Source organism: Mobula birostris, chromosome X (genome assembly GCF_030028105.1).
Source record: "Mobula birostris isolate sMobBir1 chromosome X, sMobBir1.hap1, whole genome shotgun sequence".
Taxonomy (NCBI): Eukaryota; Metazoa; Chordata; class Chondrichthyes; order Myliobatiformes; family Myliobatidae; genus Mobula; species Mobula birostris.
Window position 1 is genome coordinate 43947100 of NC_092402.1, and position 27372 is coordinate 43974471.

Genomic DNA, 27372 nt, shown 5'->3' on the forward strand with positions numbered 1-27372 from the left:
GAACACTTGGGGAAACTCATGCAGTCACTTCCAAGGTCATGATCAAACCCAGGTTCTTCGAGCTTTGTTGCAGCAGGACTTAAAAGTCATAGAGTTATAGAACACTACAGCACAGGAACAGGCCCTTTGGCCACCTAGCCTGTGCCAAACTATTATTCTGCCTTGTCCCATCATCCCTCACCTGGATCATAGCCCTCCACACCCCTCCCATCCATGTACCTATCCAAATTTCTCTTAAACATTGAAATCTAAGCCACATCCTCGACTTCCATTGGCATCTCGTTCCACACTCTCACTATCCTGAGTGAAGAAATTCCCCCTCATGTTCCCCTTAAACATTTCACCTTTCTCCCTTAACCCATGACCTTTAGTTCTAGTCTCACACAACCTCAGTGAAAAAGCCTGCTTGTATTTACCCTATCAATATACCCCTCATAATTTTGTATACCTTATCTCCCTCATTCTCCTACGCTCCAGGGAATGAAGTCATCATAACCTATTCAACCTTTCCCTATAACTCAGGTCTTCAAGACCCAGCAACATCCTTGTAAATTTTCTCTGCATTCTTTCAATCTTATTGATATCTTTCCTGTAGGTGAGTCAACAATGTCTTCCCAGTGTTAAGACACTGATCACATTTGACCATTTCTTATGGATGGGCATGCCTGACTTTAGAACCCAGACAAAAACTCTGGGCTCTATTTCACAAATAAGCATAGCTTGAAATATGTAAGGATGATTCATTGATTTAAAGAGATAATGGGACCCAAAAGGTTTAAATATGGAGAAGCTATTTCTTCTGGCAGTCAATGCAGAACAAAGACCATAATCAATTAAGTTATAGGCCATTGAGGAGCATGGCTTCTCTTCATCGGAAGAAATCCTGTGGATTGAAGATCAAATCAATATGGGAGTCCTCACGCAAAATTCCCTCAAGGTTAACTTACAGTTTGAATTGGTGGTAAGGAAGGCAAATGCAGTGTTAGCATTCATTTCAAGGACTAGAATGTAAAAGCAAGGATGCAATACTGAGGCTTTATAAGGCTTTGGTCAGTATTATGAGTAATCTTGGGCCCCTTATCTAAGAAAGGAGATACCGGCATTGGAGAGTGTCCAGAGGAAGTTCACAAGAATGATCCAGGGTACATATGAGGACATTTGATGGCTTTAGGCCTGTACTCCCTGGAGTTTAGATGAATGAGGGGGAATCTTATTGAAACCTATTGAATATTGAAAGGCCTAGATAGAGTGGCTGTCAAGAGGATGTTTCCTATAATGGGGGAGTCCAGAACCAGAGGGGGCGTCCCTTTAAGTCAGAGATGAGGAATTTCTTTAGCCAGAGGCTGGTAAATCTGTGGAATTCATTGCCACAGATGGCTGTGGAGGTTAAGTCATTGGGTATATTTAACATAGAAATTGGTAAGACTTGATTAGTAAGGGTGTCAAACATTACAAGGAGAAGGCTGAATAATGGAGCCGAGAGGGATAATAAATCCGCCATGATAGAATGGTGGAGAAGACTCGATGGAGGAAATGGCCTAATTCTGCTCCAATGTTTTATGGCCAAATAAAATTCAGGACAACGGATTTTTAACAGGAAGGCCATCAAAGAATATGGATCAATGGGGACCAGCATTGAAATAAATGGCAAATGAGAAAATCTGCAGATGCTGGAGATCCAAGCAACACACACAAAATGCTGGAGGAACTCAGCAGGCCAGGCAGCATCTGTGAAGAAGTATGTAGTTGATATTTCAGGCTGAGACCCTTCAACAGGACATGCTGAAGGGTCTCGGCCCGAAATGCCGACTACACTCTTTTCCATAGATGCTGCCTGGTCTGCCGAGTTCCTCCAGCATTTTGTGTGTGTTGCTTGAAATGAATGGGTTAAAGTTGCTCCAAGTGTTGAATGTTCTATTAATGGCATACCGTTCATCACTTCAGAAAATCAAAGCTAAAGCGGACACTGCCTTCAGATGTAATTCCAGCAGCCAGCACTCTGGAGGCAGGTCACCTTCCAGATTTCGGTTCCCTCGTTAGATGTTGCCTTGGATGTTATCAGCTGATTCAGAATATCAGGTAATGTATATAGTTACATTACTAGTCTAGGAATCCTGAGGGTTAGACTGTAGGTTCATAGGGACAAGTTCAAATGTGACCATGACAAGCAGGGAACCCCAATTTAGTTAAACCTTTAAAATTTACACTCAGTGCACTTCATTAGGTACAGCTGCTTATTAATGCAAATATCTAATCAGCCAATCATGTGACAACTAATCAATGTATAAAAGCATGCAGACATGGTGAAGGGGTTGTTGTCCAGACCAAACAACAGGATGAGGAAGAAATCTGATCTAAGTGACTTTAAACTTAGAATGATTGTCAGTGCCAGACAGGATGTTTTGAGTATCTCAGAAACTCATCTCCTAGGATTTTCATGCACAACAATCTCTAAAGTTTACAGAAAATAGTGTGAAACAAAAAAACATCCAATAGCAAAAACGCCTTGTTAATGAGAGATCAGAGGAGAATGGCCAAACTGTTTCAAGCTGACGGGAAGGTGACAGTAACTCAAATAACCACATGTTTAAGTGGATGGACTTCAGCAGCAGAAGACCATGTCACTTTTCACTCCTGCAGCTAATAAAGTGGCCTCTGAGTGTATGAAATTGGTATCAGTAATTCTGAATACGAATCATGTGGCTTCTTGTAAAAATAAAGTTGGTTTATGAAGACCTTCACAGAAGAAATGGCATCTTTATTTGGCTATGCCTACCTGCAGCTTCAGATTCTGAGCAATTTTGTTGACTCTTAACTGTATCCTGAAATCACCTGGCAAAAATCAGTTTAAGGGAATTATTTGCTTCTTTTAGTTAATTTTTACAAGGCTTGTTTGTTGCTGACAAGGATTTATTAAGCATTCCCAGTTACCTTCCCAACTGCTATAGTTCTTCTGGAGAAGATACTCCTAGAAGGTTGTTGGGGAGTGAGTTGCAGGATTTAAGCCCAGAAATGAAGGAATATTTCCAAGCCCTGATGATGTGCAAGTAAACAGGCATTGGTGGAAGTGGCGTATTTCCATTTGCCTGCGGCCTTTGTCCTTGACTGTTGGGGATGCATGCTAAGCCTGCTCTGTATACAGAACATTTATAGGTATCAAACACTATAGCCAATGAGGTGGTGGAGGGTCTGAATATTTAGAGTGGGACATGGAGTACAGTTCCAGTGTGTGTTTTGTCCTCGCATGGTGTCCAGTTTAAGAGCCATTTGAGCTGCCCTCATCCAGGCAATTGGAAATGGCAGAAGGCATTGTCACAGAGTACCCTGTAGCCACATCTAGTCCAGATAAATCTGGTCAGTAGTAATACTGATGTTGGGGTCACATTAATGGCAATACCAGTGAATGTTAAGGGCAAGTGGTCAGATTGTTGGAGCTGGTCATTGCCTGGCACTTTTACAGCAGTTATCGGCCACATATCAGCCCATGCCTGAATGTTTGGGTCTTACTGCACATAGGCATGGACTGCTTCATTTGCCACCTAGAGGAAATGCAAATGGAATCAAATGTCGTCTGCACTTCTGGTCTTATGATCACTGATGAAGCAATCAGACAAAACTGGGCATAGGACACTGTCCTGAAGAGCTCATGTTCCTGGAGGCAGGAAGATTGACATTCACAACCACTTTGTGCAAGGTTCGACTGCAACTGTTGAATGCTTCCCCATTGGTCTTGGTTTTACCAAGGCAGCTTGATGCCACACTCGGTAGAAAGCTGCCTTGATATCAACTGAAAGGCTAGGTCTTCTTGCCTACATGGCTCACAAGATGTCAGTTCTATTTTTCCCCACGTCTCTAGACAAGATAATGAGTCTGTTGAGCCACAGGTTTCACATCTGACAACCTGCTGGACTTGGAATATTTGCATGATGAAATGGACACGCCAGGTTTTGTCAAACGGTACTTGCAGAGGGGAAAAAGGAACAGGATTAATTCAAGGTGCACTTACAATTAGCTCATGAGTAAAGATGCCCTGTTGTGGCAGCAGCTGATTATTAAAGGAAACAAGGGGCAGGAATTAGTAAAAACACAGAACTGAACCAAGAATCTGAAAGACAGAACTTTCATTTTGGTACACAAGGTAAAGATATTCCGTTTTTTCCCACACTTTATTAAACTGTGTCCACCAAATGGCAACAAAAATATTGATTACAAATCTCCATTTCTAAGAAGATTAAAAACTAGCCATCACAGTGTTCTGGGGTCTAGATTAGTCACACAACTGATAAGTGGAATTAACAAATACATTTAAATCTTAAGGCAAAATGAAAAAAGACAGTTTATTACATTTAAATTTAACATTGACAAAAGTTTACACTCTGCAGTATTTTGACATTTTAAACTAGAATGTATTTTTGTAAATGAATAATTACACACTTATTAATTTAGCATTCAAATATAAACAAGCTGCCCTAAGCGGCCTCACAGATACAGGCTAAACAGAACCCAGGAGTAGCAGACACATTAATCTAAGTTAACAGCATCAATGCTCTGTTCTGTAAACAAGGAAACGTACAAGTCCATGGCCTGGTAAATGAGGTGATACAATACCTATTTTTTCACCAACAAAGCCGCCTGGTAAGCAACGCTATATAAATGCAAACAAGCTCTGTAGTAGAATGGATAATGTAGCACTACAATTCACTACTCAATCCCCAATCATTCAAGAATCTTGTCAATAATTTTCACTTTTGACCTAAATAGAAGGTTGAAAAATAATTGGTCAATTAAACTTCGAATACCTAGATGCTTCTCCTCAATATTACATTGTCCATATATGTCTATTTATTTTATCAATGGTCACACCACCTCAAGTGAACATGTCAAGGATGCACCTAAGTGCTCTCATACAGGATAAATGCTACCATCTAGAACACAGACATTTTCACTGGATCATGTCTGTACTCGCTAATACAGCGCATTACAGATTCGATCAATATTGAGTTATTGTAATTACAAGAGGAATAACAAAAAAATCTCATTGAGTCATGCTTCCCTCAGTGTGGCATATGATATTAAATGAACAATCCAATTTCAAATAGCACAAGCCAACTACATTTCATCAGTTTTCACCTACCCTGCCCTTTTTTTTGTTTCCAAGAGAATGTCTCCCCCCACCCCCCCCCAACCATTTCTGAAGTTAATACAATGCAAAATGAAAATGTTGTTTCAGTGCCAGGCAGGTTTTTGTTAGCAATGTTCTTTAAACAAAAACATCAGTATATGGTACCTACAAGCAAGGTGTACAGTATGGCAATGTACTGTAGCATTCACAACTGATTTGAGGGAATTTTAGGGTGCTTTTTTTTCCAAAATAAATGATGAAATAAATAAAAAATAGTTTTTGAACCAATACTCTGTCTTCAAGAGTAATGTAACTGAAAGGCTTTAAACTACATTTAGATATTTTTGTTCTACTCTGCAGAAGAGGAAATTAGTTAACCACTTCTCCATGTTGTATATATGACTTTACAGTGAGTAAAAGCAGCCATCTTAAGTAATTTTAGAATAAATATTAATAAATGTCTATTGAAAGCTGAGAAAATACAAGGCTACAGTACGCTAACCTGCAAATAAATCAATACCAATCAACATGAAGGCTCAGTGGTTGGTAAATTATTGCTATATGTTGAAACTATTTAGTCGCACTTGTTCACATGGAATTCAATTTAAAAATTAGACCTTGATTGCTTGATTTCCACAATGTTACCATTCGCACAGTAATGAAAAGCTGCTCAAGAACCATAATTTGTCATTTGCTACAGGGTAAGCCTCCAAGGAGTCAATTTTGCTTGTAGCTGCTTATTGTTAAAAAACTGACTGGCAAATCCTGCAACCAGAGTTAAACAACAGCCACAAACATCAGCATCATTAGTAGTATTGTCAAGTCAGCAGGGTATCCAACACATGAACAGAGGACCAATTATCCACACAAATTTAATCTTCTTTTAATTCATGGACAGACTTCCCTGGTAGCTAAGCTTCATTCCTTTCTTTCAGTTTTTCACTTCGGCTGTCCTAGAAAATAAAAGGTAGGAACAATTTGGATCACAACAATCTGGAACAAATGTCTTCTTCTACTGTTTTTTTAAAAATGTTGAAATTGTAGCCTTTTAAAATTCTGATAACAGTTAATTACTTGCTGCATGAGCAGTAGAACTTATTGTTAGGGTATCTGGGATAGGGAGAAAAAGAAAATCCATCTCCAAATCACCAACCAGTAATCCAACTGGAATTTTTTTCTGAGCATCATCCCACACCCCAATGACATGCATGACTGAAATTGACAATGTGGCTCCTTATAGTGAAAGCGCCTGATGAAATTCACTACTGAAATAGAGATATTAAAACTGCTATCTCAATAAGCTCCCACCTGTTCAATTTTATTGCAAAACAGTTATCAGAAATTTCACCTGACCTAAAGTGGATAACAAATTGACACCTTAAAAACACATGCACAAACACATAGCCAGGTTACGAACACCCAACTTACGTACAGCCCATACATAGGGATGTGTGTTCCGGCAGGATGAATTCTTGGCTGTTGCAGCACTGTAAGTACCTTCCACATTCTGGGAGTTAAATGCCCTGTTTTAATTACACATTGTCCTTGTTTGGCCTCTGTTTTAATTAAGCATTTTACTTAGTTGCTGCATTCCCTACTTGAGAATTGCTCGAGTTACAAACCAATTCTCAGGCACTCTGTCATAACCTGGAGAGGATCTGTATATAATATGTTAACTTGCTCAATTATTCAAGAAAAGCAGTGCAATACAATATTGCAGACCTCACTGCAATATTATAGGAAAATCAGAACTTCCAAGATTGTACATCTTGAACCATAGCAGAAAAAGCAGTCATGTGAAAGTTCTTCATGTTGTTTCATTTTAAGTGACATTCCCATCTTAAGCTCTGTACGGAAGTCCTCAACAAAAGACAATCATTTGTAAACAAATGATAAATGTTTAATACTTATAATTAATTAGAAAAGGAGGAGATGATGGAGAATAAGATCTGAAGAGAGGAAGGCACTGATGGGAGAGACCCAGCACCTAACTCAGGAACAGTGCAGACAGTTCTGGGAGGATGCAGTAAAGAGAACAGAATGAAGTGTGAATTTTTGGTATGTGGGGTGAAATGGAGGGGGAAAAGGGTGAAACAAAGAGGAGGGGGGAGAAGAGGCATAGGGAAATATTAACTAGACACAGCATTACTTTATAGAAGTTAACTTGATAAGTACATAATATTTTGCAGCTTCAGATGGTGTTGTACCTATGCTGCATGGAAACCAGATGATAGATGTATCAAGTACCTCAGGTGGCGGTGGTTTAACAGTAACAGGCTGCGATTGTCGTCTTGGAGGTGATGGCTTTGGCAGAGCCTGCTGCTGTACAGTGTTGTAGTAAGTGACTCCACCAAAGACCTGAGACTGGGCCTGACAACAAACACATGGTTAGTATTTCATAAATTTTTCAATTTCAATAATAAACAGGATGTGCACGACCAAACAATAAACATCTCTATACTTTTCAAAAAGGTCCTCAGTGGAGTCACTTTTTTGGCACTGGGTGAAATAATGTGAACAATAACTTACAGTAAGAACCTAAACATAAACATTTTGCTAATACCAGCAGTAAGTGCTTGCAATAAAAATGACATGGCTGGTTGACGAAACAGTGAAAATTGTGTCATCATAGCTCAAGGAACACTAATTTGTACAACTGCTGTGAACTATAACATTTGCTTATTATTGCATCTTACTGGATGTCCTAGAATCACTGAAAACTATTTATTTTGACAAGTAAATGCTAATACACGATGTTAAAAATAATCTGGTTTGCTCTCCAGTACATTAAGGAAAAAAAAACTTTCATTAGCTCCAAACACATTTACTTGTACTTAAGATAAACATTTCTTTATTAATAACAAGATTATGCATCCTGATCCACAAACTCTTGCTTTATATCCATTCCCTGTATGTCTGCTTACCTGAGTAGTTGGATAAATGTGGGGTGGGAGTCCTCCCGTTGTGTATGGATAACTGGGATTTCCATAGTTCATCATTCCAGAAGTGAAGAAGGGAGGGGGTAGCACCTGGGGTGGAGGTGGTTGCCCAGATGGCAATGGAACTTGTGGCGCATAAAGACCAGTGTTGGTGAGGTGGCCAGGTGACTGGTGGTGATTAAAACCTGGAACTGACAATGAACACAGGATTCGTTAAAAAAAATCTAATATAAGATAATTTACATTCCAAGGAGCCATCACAAATTTCACAAGGTGCATGCTATGCTATGGATTCTATGAAAATTCAATGATGCATGTAAGTAACATGCTTCTTTAGACTTGTGTGCTTCTGATAAAAGATGACATAGTCAGCACAATTCTACAAGTACTCAATGAACACAGGGGAAATAGATTTGTTCCAAAAATGAAGAGACATCCGTTACTTATTGCTCTCTCTAGCTTTAAGACCTAAAGCTACAGAAAGCAACTTCAGTCACCTTTGAGTACTAAAATCTCTGCTGGTTATAGCATTCAGAATGAATAGATAGGACAAACCAAATGCAGATTTGGTGACTACACAGAACACCTCTATTCATCTTCAAGGTTGACACTGAGCTTCCAGTTGCCTTTTCACTCCCTCGCTAACCTTGTTGCCTTTGGTCTTGCACTTTTACATCAAGCCCAAAAAACAGCATCTCTTTTCTGGCTTCAGTACAACCTTTAGAACATGATGTTGAATTCAATTATTTCAGATAAACAGCCTTTCCTGTTTGCATCAGAGTAGCCAGTTCTCATGAAAGACCATTTACCTCTCTCCCCTTCAGATTCTGCCTAGCCCTTGGAACATTTCCAGCATCTACTTGGTTTGGCCTCGTTTGTGCAAGTCTTACAGATTCAGCATTATTTATATATATTTTTTAAACCCCTCTATTTTTCTCTCTACTTTTGTCTTCATTCAAGTCATTATTTACATCTCCTTCAGAGACTTGTGATTAAAGAACCTTCATCAGGCTTTTAAGCTGCCACTACTAAATTTTTAAAAAATTGGATAATCATCATTCCCAGCCAATTCCGATGAAAGGTTATCAACCTGAGATTTTTCCTTTTCACTCATGCTTCCTAGTCAGCAGAGAACTTCCAGCATTACGTTTTGATTTCAGATTTCCTGCACCTTCAAGTTTTTGATAATGAGGACACTACAATCTGAAGTTGACATCACTGATTCAGCACCATATGTTGGTAGAAATAACATTCACCATCTTAAACTGTTTAATTTTTCTCTGCAACACCATCAGATCTGTTACCTCTTTCAAGTCAGTTTCATCCAACTACATAATCAAAGAAAGAGATACTATAAGATAAAAAGCATTGAATCAAGGAAATATAAGATGACATCTTGAAGTAATCAAATGCAAATCTAAACAGATAATCCATCTTTATGGTTTTTCAATTAAAATTAAATTCTTTCCTGGCCCACTAGTACATCTGAATGATATTCAATCTCCCTTCCTTGGTTCAAAAGAACAGAATACCTGGATGAGGAAGGTGCATATCTGGCTGAACGATCATGCCCTGAGGTGGCAGAGGAGCTGAACTTTCACTGTGGGTATAAATTGGTCCTTGAAATTGTACTGCAAAAAGGAAACAGTTTGGATTAGTTAACAGATCATTGCATCACTAACAAAACAGTTAAAAACTACTTAAAGATATATAATTTTCCACATATGTCAGATTGAGGTTACTTTTCAGAAATATTTACATGATGTTTCAATGTTTTAGAAAGTCCTTCACGTACTTATTTTAAGATTTTAATTATCTTGAATTCATTGCCATTTCTTTTCCAGATACACCAACCTTGAAGTTGTCCTAGCTCTGTGACCTGAAACATTAACTGTTTCTCCTTTCACATACGTTGTTTGACCTGTTCAGTGTCCCTAGCATTTCCTCTTCACATTTCAGGTTTCCATCGTCCAGTTTTTAAAAAAATAATAACTAATGGATTTTTAAAAAAGTTTCAAATGACTGTAGCAAGGCCAATCAGATATTTCTCTAAGAAAGGCAATTTATTCATCAAGATATTGTGCTAAAATTGATCATCATTCCACCTTGCCAATATAGAGTTCATTACCAAGAATACTCAACAGCTTGCATTTTTGTGATATATATTTATGATATAAAATTAAATGTAGAGTTTAAAATAATGATGTGCAGAATGATACATCTGATATTGCAGCTGACAGAGAGGACAAAATCTTTACCATGCCCACTGAAGAATTTAGCCCAGAGAAGTGAGGCAACACATGAGATGTGGAGAAATAAGGCAAGGCAACACATAATGAATAGGGTCACTGCCTGATGCAGAGATGCAAAAGGATCTTGCAATGCACATCCAGAGATCTTAAAAGGTACAACTGAGGTTAAAAATGGAATATGGAATGCTCTGCTTTATTAGAAAGAAAGAGTGGTGATGGGGGTTGGGGGTTGCGTTATGCTAAGATTTCATGTTACATTCAATAAGTACTGCATCAAGTTCTGGCCAGTGCATTACAAGAAAGTTAATTGATTGGGAGTGAGTGGGAGAAAAGGAAGTTTATGAAAATATTACCAGGACCAGAAAATTATTCCGTGAAGAAAAACAGGATAAGCTTCCTTTAGAAGAGGATGAGAGATGACTTAATTGAGCCTTCAAGGGGCCCAAATGGGAAAAATCCATTTCTTTTAAAGTCCAGAAATGGGAGACAGAGTAGATTTAATGAAATTTGTAGAAAGATTAGAAGGGAGAATAAGGGGAGAAAAAAAACTTTTCATCCAAAGGGAATTAAGGGTCTGAAACTTGCTGCCTGAAATTATGGTAGATGCATAAATTTGATAAGATTTTAAAAAGTACTCTGATATGAAGAGCTGTAACTTCGAGCACATATACATCGTACTTCCAGCACAAATAGCACATTTGTAGCCAGCATAAATATGAACCGAATGGACCATATTTTTCTATGATTCTACTATACGGTGATAGCATTTACGCCAGAACTCTAAATTATAGTTCAGAAATAAGTACAAGTTTGTGAACAATGTATTCTAAAAATTATCCCTAAAGAAAAATGAAAACTTAAAAATTAAATTGTGAATTACCTATTGGTATTTTACTTGACACAAAATAACTTGAAATTCAATTTGCTATTTAAGGATAAATACTAAAATCAGTCCCTTACATGTATCGTAATAATGCCCTTCCATGAGGCCAATGTGCATAGGAGCAGGGCCTGGAGCTGGGGCTGGCCCCAGTGCCGGTGCAGGTGCTGGAGGAGGTGGTGGTGGGGGTGTTTCGGGTACTGGCCGTTGTCGCTGAGATGAGTAACGCTTTGCCCGTCTTGCTTGGCTGCCCTGGAAGACATTCAACCATTTAATACTATTTAATCGACACACTCTTCACAAGGAGTCAATGTCACAACTTTACTCTGTTGTCTTTGGAAAAAAGTCATGTATTTTTCTTCTTGCGACTGTCTGGTTATCCCTCCTGCATCACCATCACTGCAGAAGTGTCACCATGCTCATTTAACAAGTTCAGGTGATTCTTGAAGCTAATAACAGGCATTAGCAACAATTAACCAACCTCTTAAGTTATTGAGCATCAGTTAAATTTGAAACCTATATTTGTTTTAGTAAACTGATGTTACATATAAAACTTAACATTTTTTCCATCCCATTGCAAAGTACCGTAAATGTGGACTATCATAATCCACCAGACCAATTTTTATTTTTATATATATATATATATATATATACACACACACTTGGCCACAGAACCTTGCAAGATTTGTTCTGCAGGAGTATGCATTCAAGTATTGAAGGTGAAAGATATAGTCCACTATACAGTATCCTCCATCAATTTCCCTTCTTTGTTTAACATCCATGAAATTGACTGGCTACCCCGTACGTGTGCGCCATATGTACCCACAGTGATGTACCACATAACACAACACCAGAAAAATTACAGTACAGGTCACATTCATGTGTCGTCAAAGGCTGCATTTTCTAATACAAGATTTCTTTAAATGCTTCCCAATAAATGCAGACAGCAGCTAACCTACCCATATAAGTAAATAATTTAGAAATACAGCACAGTACAAGCACTTTCAGCCCAATGAGCCTCACTACCCAGCAACCCACTTATTTAACATTAGCCTAATCACAGGACAATCTACAATGACCAATTAATCTACTAACTCGTATGTCTTTGGACTATGGGAGGAAACCAGAGCACCCGAAGGAAACCCACGCAGTTCACGGGGAGAACGTACAAACTCCTTACAGATGGCTCTGTAACTGAACTCTGGAACACTCCAAGCTGTAATAGCATCAGACTAATTGCTATGTTACCATAGTGCCCAAATGCTTACACAAATACTGTCTGGAAAAACTATGCTCTAAAACCAAATTAGGGTACTGTCTACAAAGATTTTAAAGCTATTCATCCAGCTCACATGGTTCCACTGAATTACATATTAGTTTAATATTGTGACATAAACTTCTTACCATTTCTTCCACTCTGTTGTATTGAGAAGCATTCATGTGTAGTGAATTGGGAATGCCTGGAAGAAAGACAGTAGTTTACACTTTATGTAACAACGGTTAAATGAAAGAACTGAAAGAGGAACCATGTCATTACACAATGTTTTGCTGATAACAAAGGAAATCATCCCTGATCAACATGCTATTGTAGAGAAAAACTGAAGCACTCTCCCACCTCAAGAACACTCACGATAAGCAATGTTGCAATGCTAATCAACAAGTCATTTCATACTGCTCAGGCAGAAATTAGAACTGTATCAGAACTTACCCTGGAGATCTCTTGACTGTGCATATTGTGGTTGGCTATTTGGAGTCCAGCTTTTCCCCGATAAATTCATTTGGGTCATCTCACACTCGAGCCCAGTCACAGCAGAGTCTATGGATGGGGTCTCCCAGGAGCCAGTCTTTGTCACTGGTGGAGGGAGAGGTTGAATAGGTATCTGCTGAGAAGCAGGAACCAAATCTGGGACAGGAGTGTCCTCCACAGACTGTGGCTTCCCTACCTCAGTGACTTTGTTCCTGGTTCTTCGAATACGGGAATAGGATTTCTTTTCTATTGTTTTTTCCTGTACCTGTGGCATATTCTCAGTAGGGAGGGACTGATTTTGTACAGAGCCATCTTCTCTTGTCACACCATAACTCTTCACTGACTGTAAACAGTCTGTTATAATCACAGTCTCTTTCACATGACCCTGTTCTATATTCTTTGCATCCATTTTATCTTCACTGGTGGATAATTCTCCTGAAGAATAACTTCTTGAACTATTTACTTCATTCGGTTTCACATTCTCATCATCTTCAACATAAGAAACATTTTTAAAGTAGTTCTTTGCTGGAGATTTCCGTTCTTGTCCTCCTATCCTTCGGTTAAAAGTTCTTGTAGAAGGGATGCTATTGACAGTTTTACGAAGGTAAGGCCTTGGTGGTGGTTTTTCTATCCAATCAGAGTCTCGGTTTTGAGGACTTCTAAACCTTTTGTAAAATTTTACATAAAGAGAGAATTAATTTACAGCGCGGAAAAGGCTCTTCTGGTCCAATGAGCCGCACTGCGCAGCAAACAACCTATTTAACACTAGCCTAATTCACAGGACAATTTACAATGACCAATTAATCTACTAACCAGTAGTTCTTTGGTATGTAGGAGGAAGCCCATATGTTCCATAGGGAGGACATAGAAACTCTTTACAGATGGTGTTGGAATTGGACTCTGAACTCCAACGCCCCAAGCCGTAATAGCGTGGAATAACCACTATGCTATCGTAGCGCCCCAATTACACGTCTAAGCATCAAATCGACAATAAACTAATATTTAACGCATACATAAATAACAATTTTAGTCAAGCACAGAAGTTACTGGATAAGTTGACTGAAAATTTCATAGTTTTCTATGTTCGATCTACAAATACAATAGCAACCGGGTACAATATTTATGCTTGCTTTTTTGTTGTAGAGGTTTTGCTACACTAACATGTCTCAGCTTCCTCTGTAGAATTACATGGCATGAGATGCAGCCATTAAGCCCATGATAACATCCATGCAAACAAAACTCCATTCTTTCACTCTCTCCCAATAGACCTGCAAATTACTTTCCTGCAGTTTACTATCCAATTTCTTTTTAAAAAAGGCAAGTGAACATGATCTGAAGAGAGTTTCCAACACTTTTTTTAATCTTGTTTGTAAGCTCCTGTTGATCCCCTCTGCAGACAGCAAGTTCCAGATCACAAACACTCACTGCAGACACATTTTATCTTTTGCCCTTCTCTTAAATTTTTTTGCAAGTATAAGCAGCTGCTACATATCCGTCTAAAACTATCCTGATCTCGTGAACCTTTTTCAAATAAATTCCAAAGAGAACCAGTTCCTTCAGTCTAATCTTGTAACTGAAATCTTGACCTTAGAAATGTTTTGGGAAATTTCTTCAAGGAACTAATGCACATATACATTCAGTCCCCTCCCTCCATTGATTCCTACATAACCTTTAAAGTTGTGCATTGAACCTGCATTGCCCTTCAATCTGCCAGCCAAGACATCAACACAATTATGTTTGTTAACTTTCATCTGTCATTCTGCTGCCCATTCTACCAGCATAGACTTATTGCAATCTACTAACATGTTCTTCACTGTTTAATCACCCCTCCAAACTTGGTGACAACTATAAATGTTGTCTTGCACAGCAAGTCAAATTACAGCTGCCTTAGCACAGAGTCCTAAGGACCATTGCTGCCCATTGCCAGAATTTACCATTGGAATTTTATCAACATGACTACATGAGGACAAACCCAAATGCTCCATTTCAGTACTGCCATACACACAGGTACCTCATTAATGATCAACCCTATCACCTCCCGCAACAATCTATCAGCAACCATCCTCAGTATACCACAGAACTCCCATTCAGTGTAACAGAACCCTGGGATGATTCCTTCAATGTTACCACATCACGACCCAACTCCAAGCCTTCCCAATGTTGCAAACTCTTAAATATTCCTATCTTAACACTATAATGCCATCAGATGGATTGCAAACAAAATAAAGGAAAATCATATGAGAAGGTAGAATGGAAGTATGATGAAAGGCAGTAAATGTAATTCATAGGAACAATACTTAGGAAATACAACTACACATTTTACATGCACTTTATCAGCTTTCTCAAGGTTCGAATTCCAGAAATTCTTCAAACCTCGGCTTTCTAATCCTTCGTGGCCTTATTTCATCAGGATTTCTGTCTAATCGAATATCATAACCATACAAGGAAATCAGTTCATCTCGGGATTTAGGCGCTTGTTCATCTTCTTGGAACTTATCATGCACCCATCGACCTTCATCTTTCCAGAGCTTGCGCTGTCTGACTTTGGGCCTGAAGAGAGAAAGAAGTTAAAAACTGAACAGAGTAAATATATCCAGAAAGAGAGCAAAGGGGAAAAGAACCTTTTTTGTATACTTCCTGGACTTCTCCTAAAGACAAATATACTGCATGATTATATCTTAAATTCTGCACTGATGTCCAGCACTGATTCTTACAAAGCAGCAACTAAATTCAGTAACAGACAAAAAACACTGGAGGAACTCAGCAGGTCAGGCAGCATCTATGGAGAGGAAATCACAGGCTCAAATTTAATACAATAGGATGACAATCAATCACAAACCTCACTTCTTCTGGTTCAGTATGTCCTCTTAGATCATGCTCAAAGAAGAGTCCTTTCCGTGGAATATAGGCAGGGTTTTTCCGATCTTCATCATCATCCAGTTGACGCCTGCTCTTTTTACCCATTTTATTTTCGACAGGTTCCGTGCTTTCCTATAGGGAGAAAATGTGGTACAAAAACAATTATTTTCAGAGCAGGAAATAACAGCTTTCATGTCACTTAATCCAGTTCCTTCCATGATATGATAAGGCTCTGTTCCTGAAAACAGCTTGAAAGCTGAATAGATTACAAGTTGGAAAGTGGTCCCTCAACCATGTAGTTAATAAGCACATGCGTTAACCACGTGCAGCAAGTAGTTCATCTAGGGCATACAATTCAACCATTCCAATTTCTCTGCAAGGTGCAATGATATTGCCACAAACCAAGTTCTCACATGGCAGAGTTGCCTGAAACCCTGCAACAGCTGGCAAACCCATCCTTCTGGTTGTCCCACTCATTCACTATATATACAAATGAGTGCTTGGCACATTCGAAGCTGCTGCAGGGTTCCAGGCATTTTCTGTCATGTGGGAACTTGGTCTGTGTCACTGAATGCACACAAGCATCTAGGGGTCTTGACAGGATGGAGGTGGAGTGGATGTTTCCTCTTGTGCAACTATCTAGCATTACAGGGTCACTGTCTAAAAGCAAAAGGTCACCCACTTATTACAATTATGAAGCAAGCATTTGGTCTGAGGGCTGTACATCTTTGGAACTCTGTTTCCATTGTTGTTGAGGAACAGTCCTTGAATATTATTAAAGCACAGACAAACACTTGATAAGAGGGTGTAAGGTTACTGTGGGTGATAAGAAACTGGAGTTAAGGTCAGATCAGTCATGATTTCATTAAATGACACAATAGGTTGGGGGGGGGATTGAATGACCTCCTCTTGCTCATAATTCATCTGCTTGTATGAATAGATATTGTCCCCCCCAAAAATATGTAAAATCTTAATGTTATTTTCTCTCCTGAAGACCCTAACTTTCTGATGGAGCCTATGACTCCGAGATGCATGACTACTTGCACAAATTCTGATAGAATGTGGCTATTTTAATGCAGAAGTATGACAGTCTTGCAAAAGGATAGCACTTAACACTGCTCAACTTACTAAGAGATGTGCAGATTAGTTAACATGGCAAAGAGAGAAATTATAACAAAGGTAGAAATCTTAGAAATACAGATCAGGCAACAGTTGCAGAGAGAGGCAAAAGATTATTGAACTCAAGCATCAACTCTGTTTCACCACTTCACAGACGATGCATGATGCACTGTATTTTTTCCAGCATTTCCTGTCTATACATCAGATATTGGGGTGGCACAGTAGCATAGTGGTTAGCACAATGCTTTACCATACAAGTGACCGGGTTCAATTCCAGTCAGTGCCTGTACATTTTCCCCGTGACCGTGTGGGTTTCTTCCCACACTCTAAAGATGTACCAGTTGCTAGGTAAATTAGTTGTTGTAAATTGCCCCACGATCAGGCTAGGGTTAGATTGGGCATTGCTGGGCTGTGTGGCTCAAAGGGCCTATTCCACATGGACTCTTTTTAGCACCTGCAATTAATTTGCTTTCCAATAGGATTATTACCTTGGTTGAGATGCTTTGTGCATGAAATGCATCTCTACTCATTTGCAATATTTTTGTTCAAGTGCATCCTAAATGCACTTTTACACTGTGCTAATAACTGCCAGATTCAAATACAAACAATGCACATAGCAAAAGAGTTATATCACCAGCTCTATGTCCCAGCAACTTTACATTGAACTTTCAGCTGTGCAGTTTCCATAATTACTCAGTAAAATAGCATATTATGAGAAGTGATACTTTCTGGATGAGGCATTACAAGTACAGCTGCTTCTGAGTAGCAACAAATGTCACTATTTAAAATGGAATCCTTCTAATTCATGACTGACACTGCTCTCTAGTGAACATCAAAATAATAAGTGGGTAAATGAATGCGGATTGTGCATAATTCACTGATCATAATTTATTTTGAGATGTTTCCAGAAGTGATGGGTTGCTACAAAATTTAGATTATGAGTACACTCAGTCCTCTTTTATTGTCATTTAGAAATGCATACATGCATTAAGAAATGATACAATGTTTCTCCGGAGTGGTATCACAGAAAACAGGACAGACCAAAGACTAACACTGACAGAACCACATAATTATAACATAAAGTTACAGCAGTGCAAAGCAATACCATAATTTGATGAAGAACAGACCATGGGCACAGTAAAAAAAAAAGTCTCAAAGTTCCGAGTCGATCGACTCCCGAGTCCCCGATAGCAGGCGGCAAAAGGGAGAAACTCCGTGCCATAAACCTCCAGGCACCGTCAACTTGCCGATACTTTGGAAGCAGCCGACCACGGCCGACACTGAGTCTATCCGTCCGAAAACTTCGAGCTTCCGACCAGCCTCTCCAATATAGCCTCCCGAGCGCCATCCTCTACCGAGCACCTTCAACCTCTCCCCGGCCGCTGAAACACGCAAAGCCGAGGATTTTGGGGCCTTCAGCTCTGGAGATTCCGGTTACCATACAGTAGCAGCGGCAGTGAAGCGGGCATTTCAGTTTTCCAAATGATCCTCCGTGCTCTCACGTCTGTCTCCATCAATTGAAGTGTTTTATTACTTTTCTTTCTGAATGCTGGGGATCTCTACATTACCATGTACACATTGTCACCATAAATGAAATGAGCTTTTTAGGCTTATAAGGTCAAATCTGTCTTATCCTTGCAAAGTGAAATGAGTAGCATTTTATGTTACCTGTCCATCTCCACTCTGTCTCTCTCCAGTAATCTCTCCTTTCTCTTCAGGCTTTCCTTCCTTTGATGATTCATCCTCATCCCCTTTATTGCTAGTTCTTGCTCCCTCTTTTGGGACTTCCTCTTCACTATATTCTTCACCATCTTCTTCCTGCAAACATTTGATTAAGCACTGGTAAAATAATGTAATAGATTTAAAACAGAATGCACAACAAACTATTTTTTCTTACAAAGCACAGTCTGATGTTGTTCATCATAATGATCAAAATGTTACCACAGCTTCCTTTGAGTCTCAACACTCAAGTTTTTTCTGCCTCCATCCTTTTCTGAGTACAGTGACTCAAGCTGTCTTTAGCAGTCATCAGCTCCACGATACTCTGACAAATGTTCCAAGTGGCCGTGTGTGAATAATAAAAGTGAGTTTGACTATGTGTGTTAAAGCAGACTCCACTGCACATACTTATACATTTGCCAGAGTCATGACAGAACTCCAGGACCAATCTGGAAACTGTTCATTTGGAAACAGCAATATAGATAAATTTACATTAGAGAAAACAGGAATTACACAGTACAGGTTTTCCCCCGCTATCTGAAGGTACAGCGTTCCTATGAAACAGTTCATAAGCCAAAATGTCATAAAGTGAATAAGGAATTACCATTTATTTATACAGGAAAAAGTTTTGAGCATTCCCAGACCCAAAAAAACCCTACAAAATCATGCCAAATAACACATAAAACCTAAAATAACAGTAATATATAGTAAAAGCAGGAATGATATGATAAATATACAGTCTATATAAAGTAGAAATACTTTTCTGCAGCACTGTCTAGCGCAGCAAAAATCTCACAGAAGCGCTCTCGGCAGAAACACACTCTCCAGTAACCTTTAAGCTATGAAGATGCCAAATCATACCAAATAACACATAAAAATACAGCCTATATAAAGTAGAAATAATGTATGTACAGTGTAGTTTCACTTACCGGAATCGGGAAGACTCCAATAAATTGCAGTTTCGTCACAGTTAAACACTTGCTCATACGAATAACCACCTGACACAATCGGCAATTGCCTCTGATCTGGGCTGACATTTACATGCTGGGCGGCACCTAATTAATTAGCTTGTTTATTTTGGCTTTTTTCTTAAAGTATGTGCTGGGTGCGTTCCGACTACCACTGCACCACTGCATTCTTTGCGGCAATGTATCAGTTCGTGGCCCGGAGGTTGGGGACCACTGCTTAAACTGTGAAGTTGCCCTCGCCTCAGAAACCGATCAAACCACCCATGACTACCTTTAAATTCCACTTTCACAACACTTTCATCACCATCATCCAGTGCTTTCTGGTTCAGCTTATTAAAAAGACTGACTGATTTCTCCTTAAGTATAAGAAAACTTAACGGAACACCACGCTTTGTACACCCATCAATCCACTCAAGCAATAGACTTCTCATTTTATCCATTGTTGGATGCCGACTGAGAGAGACCACTTTGCTACGAGCAGAACCAACAGTAACATCGGCAGCTTTCAAAATTCTCTCTGCGTATAAATAGTGCGAATGGTGGACACAGGCAAGTTCAACGTGCGGACAGTGTCCTTACCACGATCGAAACGCTTAATTATGTCTAGTTTTGCGCAAAGTGTAACACCCTTACGAGCTCTTTTAGGCTTTTCCAATACCTTAGAACTCATCTTGCTAACGGATGCACAAAATAAATTGAGATAAAGCACGTGTTTAAGCAATGCAGGCTAGAATGCAGTTCCAGGGGAGGAGCTTGGCTGTTTGGGCGCGTGCTGCCTTTTATCGTAACAGTGAAAACACCTTCTGTTAGCGAAAACAGGTAACTAATGTAGGTCTTTAGTAACAGCAAGGTGTCGTAAAGCAAACGTTCGGAAAACGGGAGCCACCTGTACACCAAAACTTGAGCTTTTATTAAGTTACATACTTAAAAATTAACAGAAAACAGCACAAAATATTTACATTGTACATATAATATTAACATTTTCAATTTAGTCACAGCGTAATATTTTATTCTCCTGCATTACAGAGAGTCAGCACTTTTCCTTCCTTCTCCCTATTTTAGCCCAATTAAAGTACGGATTCAGCTCAGAACATGGACTGGGCAAGATCATAAATGACTTAAGTACAAAATATATCTACTGTGAAATTTTCTATCAGGCAATGTTCTGAATCATTTTCCACAATTAGAAACTATATTAAGCTACCAAAAGTGGATATATTCCAAAACTTGTTTCTGACATATTCCTGAGTCAGTAAAATGATCAAGGTGTATGACTTATACATTCTTTGATAATAAATACACTTTGATGATTGATGAAGCTGACATTATATACTAAAATCCAAAGGTTTTAAAATTATACTCACAAATCTATTTCACATAATTTACAATTACATGAAATTAAAATAGCCAAATCAAACTATACAATCACTCACTACTACACTTACAGATTTTTGAGAACCATTCTCTTCAGCACTTTCATAATCTGAAAGTACAACAGCTGAAAGAAAAGAATAAAAAAATTAGCAAGTGTATAAAGTATAACAGAACCAACAATCTACATGTCAATTTCAATTACCACAAAACATGATTGGAGAGTCTTGTGTTAAGTTTACATGGCTTGATTGGCAAATGTACAGTCTGATGTGCCATTACTGGTCTTTGATTCAAAACTGAATTCTCAACAAAGCAGTTATATGTTGAGGAGAACAAAGCAACAAAGGACTTTATGATGCAATATATGCTTGTGTCTGTTTATAGGTTACGATGTGGGAAAACAGCAAGCACTGCTGAATATCATATAGTGATTCCTCCTGCAAAATGCTGTGAACATCATGAGGTTTGAGTTCTAAACCTCTCCACAATAAACTAGCATTGTAGAGGAAGGGCAAAAAAAAGATCATTTTCTAAGTTTGTAATTACACAGAATACAAACACACTTATTTAACACAGTCACTTACAACTTCAATACAGGTAGGATTAAAAAGTGTCAAAACCTTCTAACAAATTATAAGGCTTGCATGTATCTGTGGTACTTACCATCGCCTTCTATGCCATCTTCACTCTCCTACAAAAGAAAGACAATTTCATTGGTATTCATTTTCTGCCTTTTCAGTGCATGTTACTACATCTGATATTTAACACCAAATGTACATACTACCCCTGCTAACAGATATACTGTGTTTCAGTGTATGTATACACATCCACACAGGTACAAAAAACATATTGTATACCATCGGAGAGTAACAAAAAAATTAAGAGATTCCATCCTTCACATCACCACTTCCCCACTTAACCCTCACCTGTTTCTTTCTTTCAATTTCCAGAATCTGGACATCACTGGCAAGGATAGTGATTATTGCCCTTCCCCTTACTACTCTTGAGAAGTGGCAGTGAGTTGCTTTTTGAATAATTGTAGTCCTTACAGTAAAGAAGTGTTAGGTTAAGGAAGTCCAGAGTTTGATGCAATAATGAAGAACAGTAAATGCTAATTCAAGATGGACTTGGATGGGAACATACTGATGACCGTCTCCTTGTACATTTGAAACTACAGTCTTACTTAGCAGTAGAAGTTGCAAGTTTGGGAAATGAAGCAGCCTAATTATAATAACTGCAATGCATATTGTAATGGTACACAAAGCACTCACTCACTGTAGTAGTGAAGGATGCAATGGATAGGGTGCCAAAATGGTTGCTGTGATGCGTCTAGTGTGGTAGTGGAGTGGGTAGTGCTTATTGCTCTCACTTTCAGCTTCCACTACTGGCTAGCAGTCTTGTGAAAAGGAGAGCTGAATGGTTAAGTCTCTCCCTGCCAGTACATAGCCTCTCCAACAGAAAGCCTCATGTGGTGCCTCCTTGCTGGCTACACAGAAGCTGAACTCCTTTCGGACGCAGGCTGAACTACAGAGGACAGGGAGGAGGTCTGGCCTCTGCACATGTAGCACACAGGCTCACCAGTGTGTGGACATGCCCTGGTGCTCATGAACCAGATCTTCAGCGATGGGTAAATAGCCCCACTGCCTTGTGGGCAGCCTCAAGAGAGACGAAGGCTACGGGAGTAAACCCAGACAGCAAATCCAGAGTGGAGCCCCGAAGATGACCAGACATCATTGAACATCCTTCCGGCAGCTCCTGCAGCCAAGCTGGTACCAAACATATTGCTTCATAAGCTTTCTTTTGGACTACACTGTGAGGCCGAGAGAAGGATCTTGATGACTGGGCATCATCACCCATTGCTCTTCGAGACAGACGGATGCCAACCACCACTAGGATGCCAGTCAAGTAGACTGTGATACCTTGGATGGTGTTGGGCCTTTTGAGAGTTATTGGAACTGCACTCATCCAGACAGTGGACAGTATTCCATGATGTTTACTGTAGATGATGGAAAGACATTGAGGTGTCGAAAGACAAGCTGCTCTCTCTCTAAAATGCTGCTTTCATAGTTAAATTATTTATCTTGCTGTTCCAGCTGAGTGTCTGATCAATAGCAACCCCACAAGTATATTGAATAAATACATGGCCATGTCATAGTCCTACTTTATTGATCCCGGGGGAAATTGGTTTTCGTTACAGTTGCACCATAAATAATAAATAGTAATAGAAATAGTAATAGTAATATTACTATTAGTAAATAGTAATAGTCATGGAAATAATAAATACTAATAGAAAAATAGTAATAAATAGTTAAATAGTAATATGTAAATTATGCCAGTAAATTATGAAATAAGTCCAGGACCAGCCTATCGGCTCAGGGTGTCTGACCCTCCAAGGGAGGAGTTGTAAAGTTTGATGGCCACAGGCAGGAATGACTTCCTATGACGCTCTGTGCTGCATCTCAGTGGAATGAGTCTCTGGCTGAATGTACTCCTGTGCCCACCCAGTACATTATGTAGTGGATGGGAGACATTGACCAAGATGGCATGCAACTTGGACAGAATCCTCTTTTCAGACACCACCGTGAGAGAGTCCAGTTCCATCCCCACAACATCACTGGCCTTATGAGTTTGTTGATGCTGTTGGTGTCTGCTACCCTCAGCCTGCTGCCCCAGCACACAACAGCAAACACGATAGCACTAGCCACCACAGACTCGTAGAACATCCTCAGCATCGTCCGGCAGATGTTAAAGGGCCTCAGTCTCCTCAGGAAATAGAGACGGCTCTGACCCTTCTTGTAGACAGCCTCAGTGTTCTTTGACCAGTCCAGTTTATTGTCAACTCGTATCCCCAGGTATTTGTAATCCTCCACCATGTCCACACTGACCCCCTGGATGGAAACAGGGGTCACCGGTACCTTAGCTCTCCTCAGGTCTACCACCAGCCCCTTCGTCTTTTTCACATTAAGCTGCAGATAATTCTGCTCACACCATGTGACAAAGTTTCCTACCGTAGCCCTGTACTCAACCTCATCTCCCTTGTTGATGCATCCAACTATGGCAGAGTCATCAGAAAACTTCTGAAGATGACAAGACTCTGTGCAGTAGTTGAAGTCCGAGGTGTAAGTGGTGAAAAGAAAGGGAGACAAGACAGTACCCTGTGGAGCCCCAGTGCTGCTGATCACTCTGTCGGACACACAGTGTTGCAAGCACACGTACTGTGGTCTGCCAGTCAGGTAATCAAGAATGGTAATGTTATTAAATGATAAAAGGAACTGAAATCTCTTTTGTTGAATATGATCATTGTTTGGCACAGCATGATGTGAATATTACTTGTAAGGCAAAAACTACTTGAATGCTGAAGCACATACACCAAACCAACTTACAGTAAAACTTTAATGACTTGGCATCCCTAGCATTTTGGTGATATCAGACCAGCACATTTTTTAGACTGTTGAATGGTATTCCCATTAGTAACATTGTATTAACACACTTTTACTTAACATCTTTTTCTTGTTACAATGTAGTATAACAAATTTTCCACTAAACCAGGTGAATTTAAAGGAAGCCTAAAATATACAAACAAATGGACCCCTGCCCAAGCTGCAAACCTACCCACTTTCCTGACCCTTCCTTGGTGTTCCAACCCCAAGCTACAACCACACATTCAGCCCATAATCTACACTCAAGTCTTGGCTACACTCTGGAAGCAGTGTTCACATTCTGAACTAATATATGAACCAGATGCTGAATTATGTGGATTTACAAATGATGATACGCTAGCTAGCCCCATTCACTCTTCATATACCCATTATACTGAATGAGGTTTTTGCATAGTAGGGGAATTAAAGGTTATGGGGAAAAGGCAGGTAGGTGGCAATGAGTCCATGGTCATGATCTTATTGAGTGGCGGCTCGATGGGCCAGATGGCCTACTCCTGCTTCCATTTCTTATGTTCTAATGTAGAAACCTAAGCAAAACACATTAATCTCAAATGAAAACAGTAAAACAATACATCTTTTTCTATGAATTAATTGACTGGTGAATTTAAGTTGCAAAATCTTTCAGCCATGTAGTCAGAGTCACAGCATGGAAACAGCACCTTTGGCCCACTGAGTCCACACCAACCATCAAACAACCATTCTTACACTAAAGCTCCCATGAGCCATTTTATTCTTCTAGAATCTCCCATGAGGCATTTTATTCTTCTAGAATCTTCTACGTCATCTATACAATAAAGGGATGGGGGTGCAATTTACAATTTCCAATTAACCTACCAACCACATTTTTTGGGATGTGCGAGGAAGTTCACATGCAAAATTCACACAGAAAACTCCCAGAGATCAGAATTAAATCTTGATGGCAGAGCTGTGCACCACCACAGTGCCCTCACTACAATCTTGTAAGTGTCCATAATAACTCTAAGGCAAGCCCCAGGTCATATCTTAAAAAAAACACACCAGTGAGAACAGCAGTTCAGATAGTGAAATGTAGTCACTACACTAGTGACTATATAGTGGAGACTGCTGCCTAAACAATCAGTTTCAATGACAACTTCAGCAGTCACAACTTCTGGCAAATAAACAGCAGACAGACTCCATTAACTGAGTAGCTCAATATTTTGTCATTATGTTAATTTTATTTTCAAATGGACATCAGAATCAGGTTTATCATCACCGGCTGGTGATGTGAAATTTATTAACTTAGCAGTACCAGTTCAATGCAATAAATATAGAAGAGAAAAAAAATAAATAAAATTTTTCTAAAAATTAATAAATAAGTGTCAAATCCTGCAATGATATCATTACTATTTGGTGACATAATAGTCACACAAAACAAAAAAAGAAATCCAAGAAGCTTAATATTGTGTTTTGTAATTATTTCACTGGTCATATGCAAATGTGTATATTTTGTTCCACTACACAAAAACAAAACCTCTTGTACAATGGAAGCCACTTGATACATCTGACTGATAATCAATGTTTCAGGTACAGTTGAAATCAATTTATCTTAGTACTACTGATTACACCTGTGATTTTGTTCCTTTTGAAAACAATGTTGTTAAGTCACTTCATTTTATTTGTAGACATTAAAATAAATTAATACATTTCAAAGGCATACTTGTTGCTTTAGTCCAAATAAGCAAAGAAAAGTCTACATGTCACATCAGCAAAAATCTTACTTAAGAGTTCTGGTACCTCCAACATACATGCCTTACACAACTCTTACTGTGCACTTTAACCTGTCAACAATGTTACAGGCACAAACCATTGATATTGCCACTTTTTAGCTTTCATACTTGAACAGGAAGATGCAACCATCGACTAAGTTGGCCTGAAATTTCCATATTCCTTACTAACATGACTAGCAATTCAATATTTATTTGAAACAATTAAGCTATCGTCATATATGCCAGTGTGCAACAAAATGTCTTGAAAAATCAGCTAATCATGATAAAAGGAAATGAAACAGCAGATCATGATATGGGGAAAAATGTTTGTGTACAAGAGGCAAAACGTAAGACAAAAAAAATTTCTGATACCCTACCTGGAAGAAATGAACTTGTCTAGAGTTCCCACAGACTACAATTAAAAGCACATCGTTGTTGAGGCTAACGTACAAGAGCGCAGTCTACTACATAAACCTTAGCAACAATGCAGCCATTTGATCTGCAACACCATGATCGTAAACGAAATTAGAATACATGACCACACTGCAGCCTTATTTTCTATATCACAGTAGTCCACTTCCCAGCAAAATAACTTCGAAAAAATCGCCTGGATTCGTCTTCAACCACTTCTACATGTTGAACCCAATGTGTGAACAGATAAGACGGAATTAAATAAAAAAAATCAAACTAACACAGAGCCTGGGAGGCTGGAAGACCTTCAGCTCTATCTTGACCGGCGACACATCCCTGTACCACCAGGCTGTGTTAGGAACCCCAGGCCCAGTCCCCATCCCCATCCCTATCCCTTCACTCTCCCCCGCTGGCCACACTCACACACTCAGATTCTGCTTCGCGAGCCTGAACACCAGACAGGTCCAAGATGCAAGGGACGGAGGGAACAACTTCCAGCTCCGACTGAGGCACGTCGTCGTCTTCCTCGTCGGTGTCCTGAGAAGCACGTCGCCGCCGCCTGTCCGCCATCTTCGCTCACTGAGGAAACCGAAAAACTTATGGCGTAGTGCATCCTGGGTGCTGTAGTCAAAAGTAAACCATATATCACGAGACTACATTTCCCGATAGACCCAACCTTACATCACAAAATACAATGGAGTCCTCATAATAAGAGCTTTGGATGGAAAAAGACTACCATTCCCACAATGTCCAGGGAGACCGTGTTCTTGTTGCAGAGACAACAGACAATCAAATTGTGAGGCTGTTTCTTCAAT

At 39.3% G+C, this 27372-nt stretch overlaps 1 protein-coding gene across 2 annotated transcripts; it reads right to left on the minus strand.

The window, feature by feature from the left end:
* Nucleotides 1-4147: 4147 nt before the first annotated feature.
* Nucleotides 4148-27166, minus strand: casc3 (casc3 exon junction complex subunit). Of its 2 annotated transcripts, none has more exons than XM_072249513.1 (13): nucleotides 26981-27166; nucleotides 21643-21670; nucleotides 21051-21103; nucleotides 18587-18736; nucleotides 15780-15931; nucleotides 15314-15490; nucleotides 12902-13605; nucleotides 12598-12653; nucleotides 11274-11445; nucleotides 9594-9692; nucleotides 8047-8252; nucleotides 7370-7492; nucleotides 4148-6075 (listed from the first exon to the last, which is right to left on the minus strand). In XM_072249513.1, exons 1-13 carry the CDS (start codon nucleotides 27125-27127, stop codon nucleotides 6034-6036), a joined length of 2109 nt encoding a protein of 702 aa, XP_072105614.1. In that variant the 5' UTR covers nucleotides 27128-27166; the 3' UTR covers nucleotides 4148-6033. The 2 variants fall into 2 exon arrangements, with proteins under 2 accessions (XP_072105614.1, XP_072105613.1); XM_072249512.1 differs by having other exon boundaries at nucleotides 7330-7492.
* Between the last annotated feature and the right edge of the window lie 206 nt (nucleotides 27167-27372).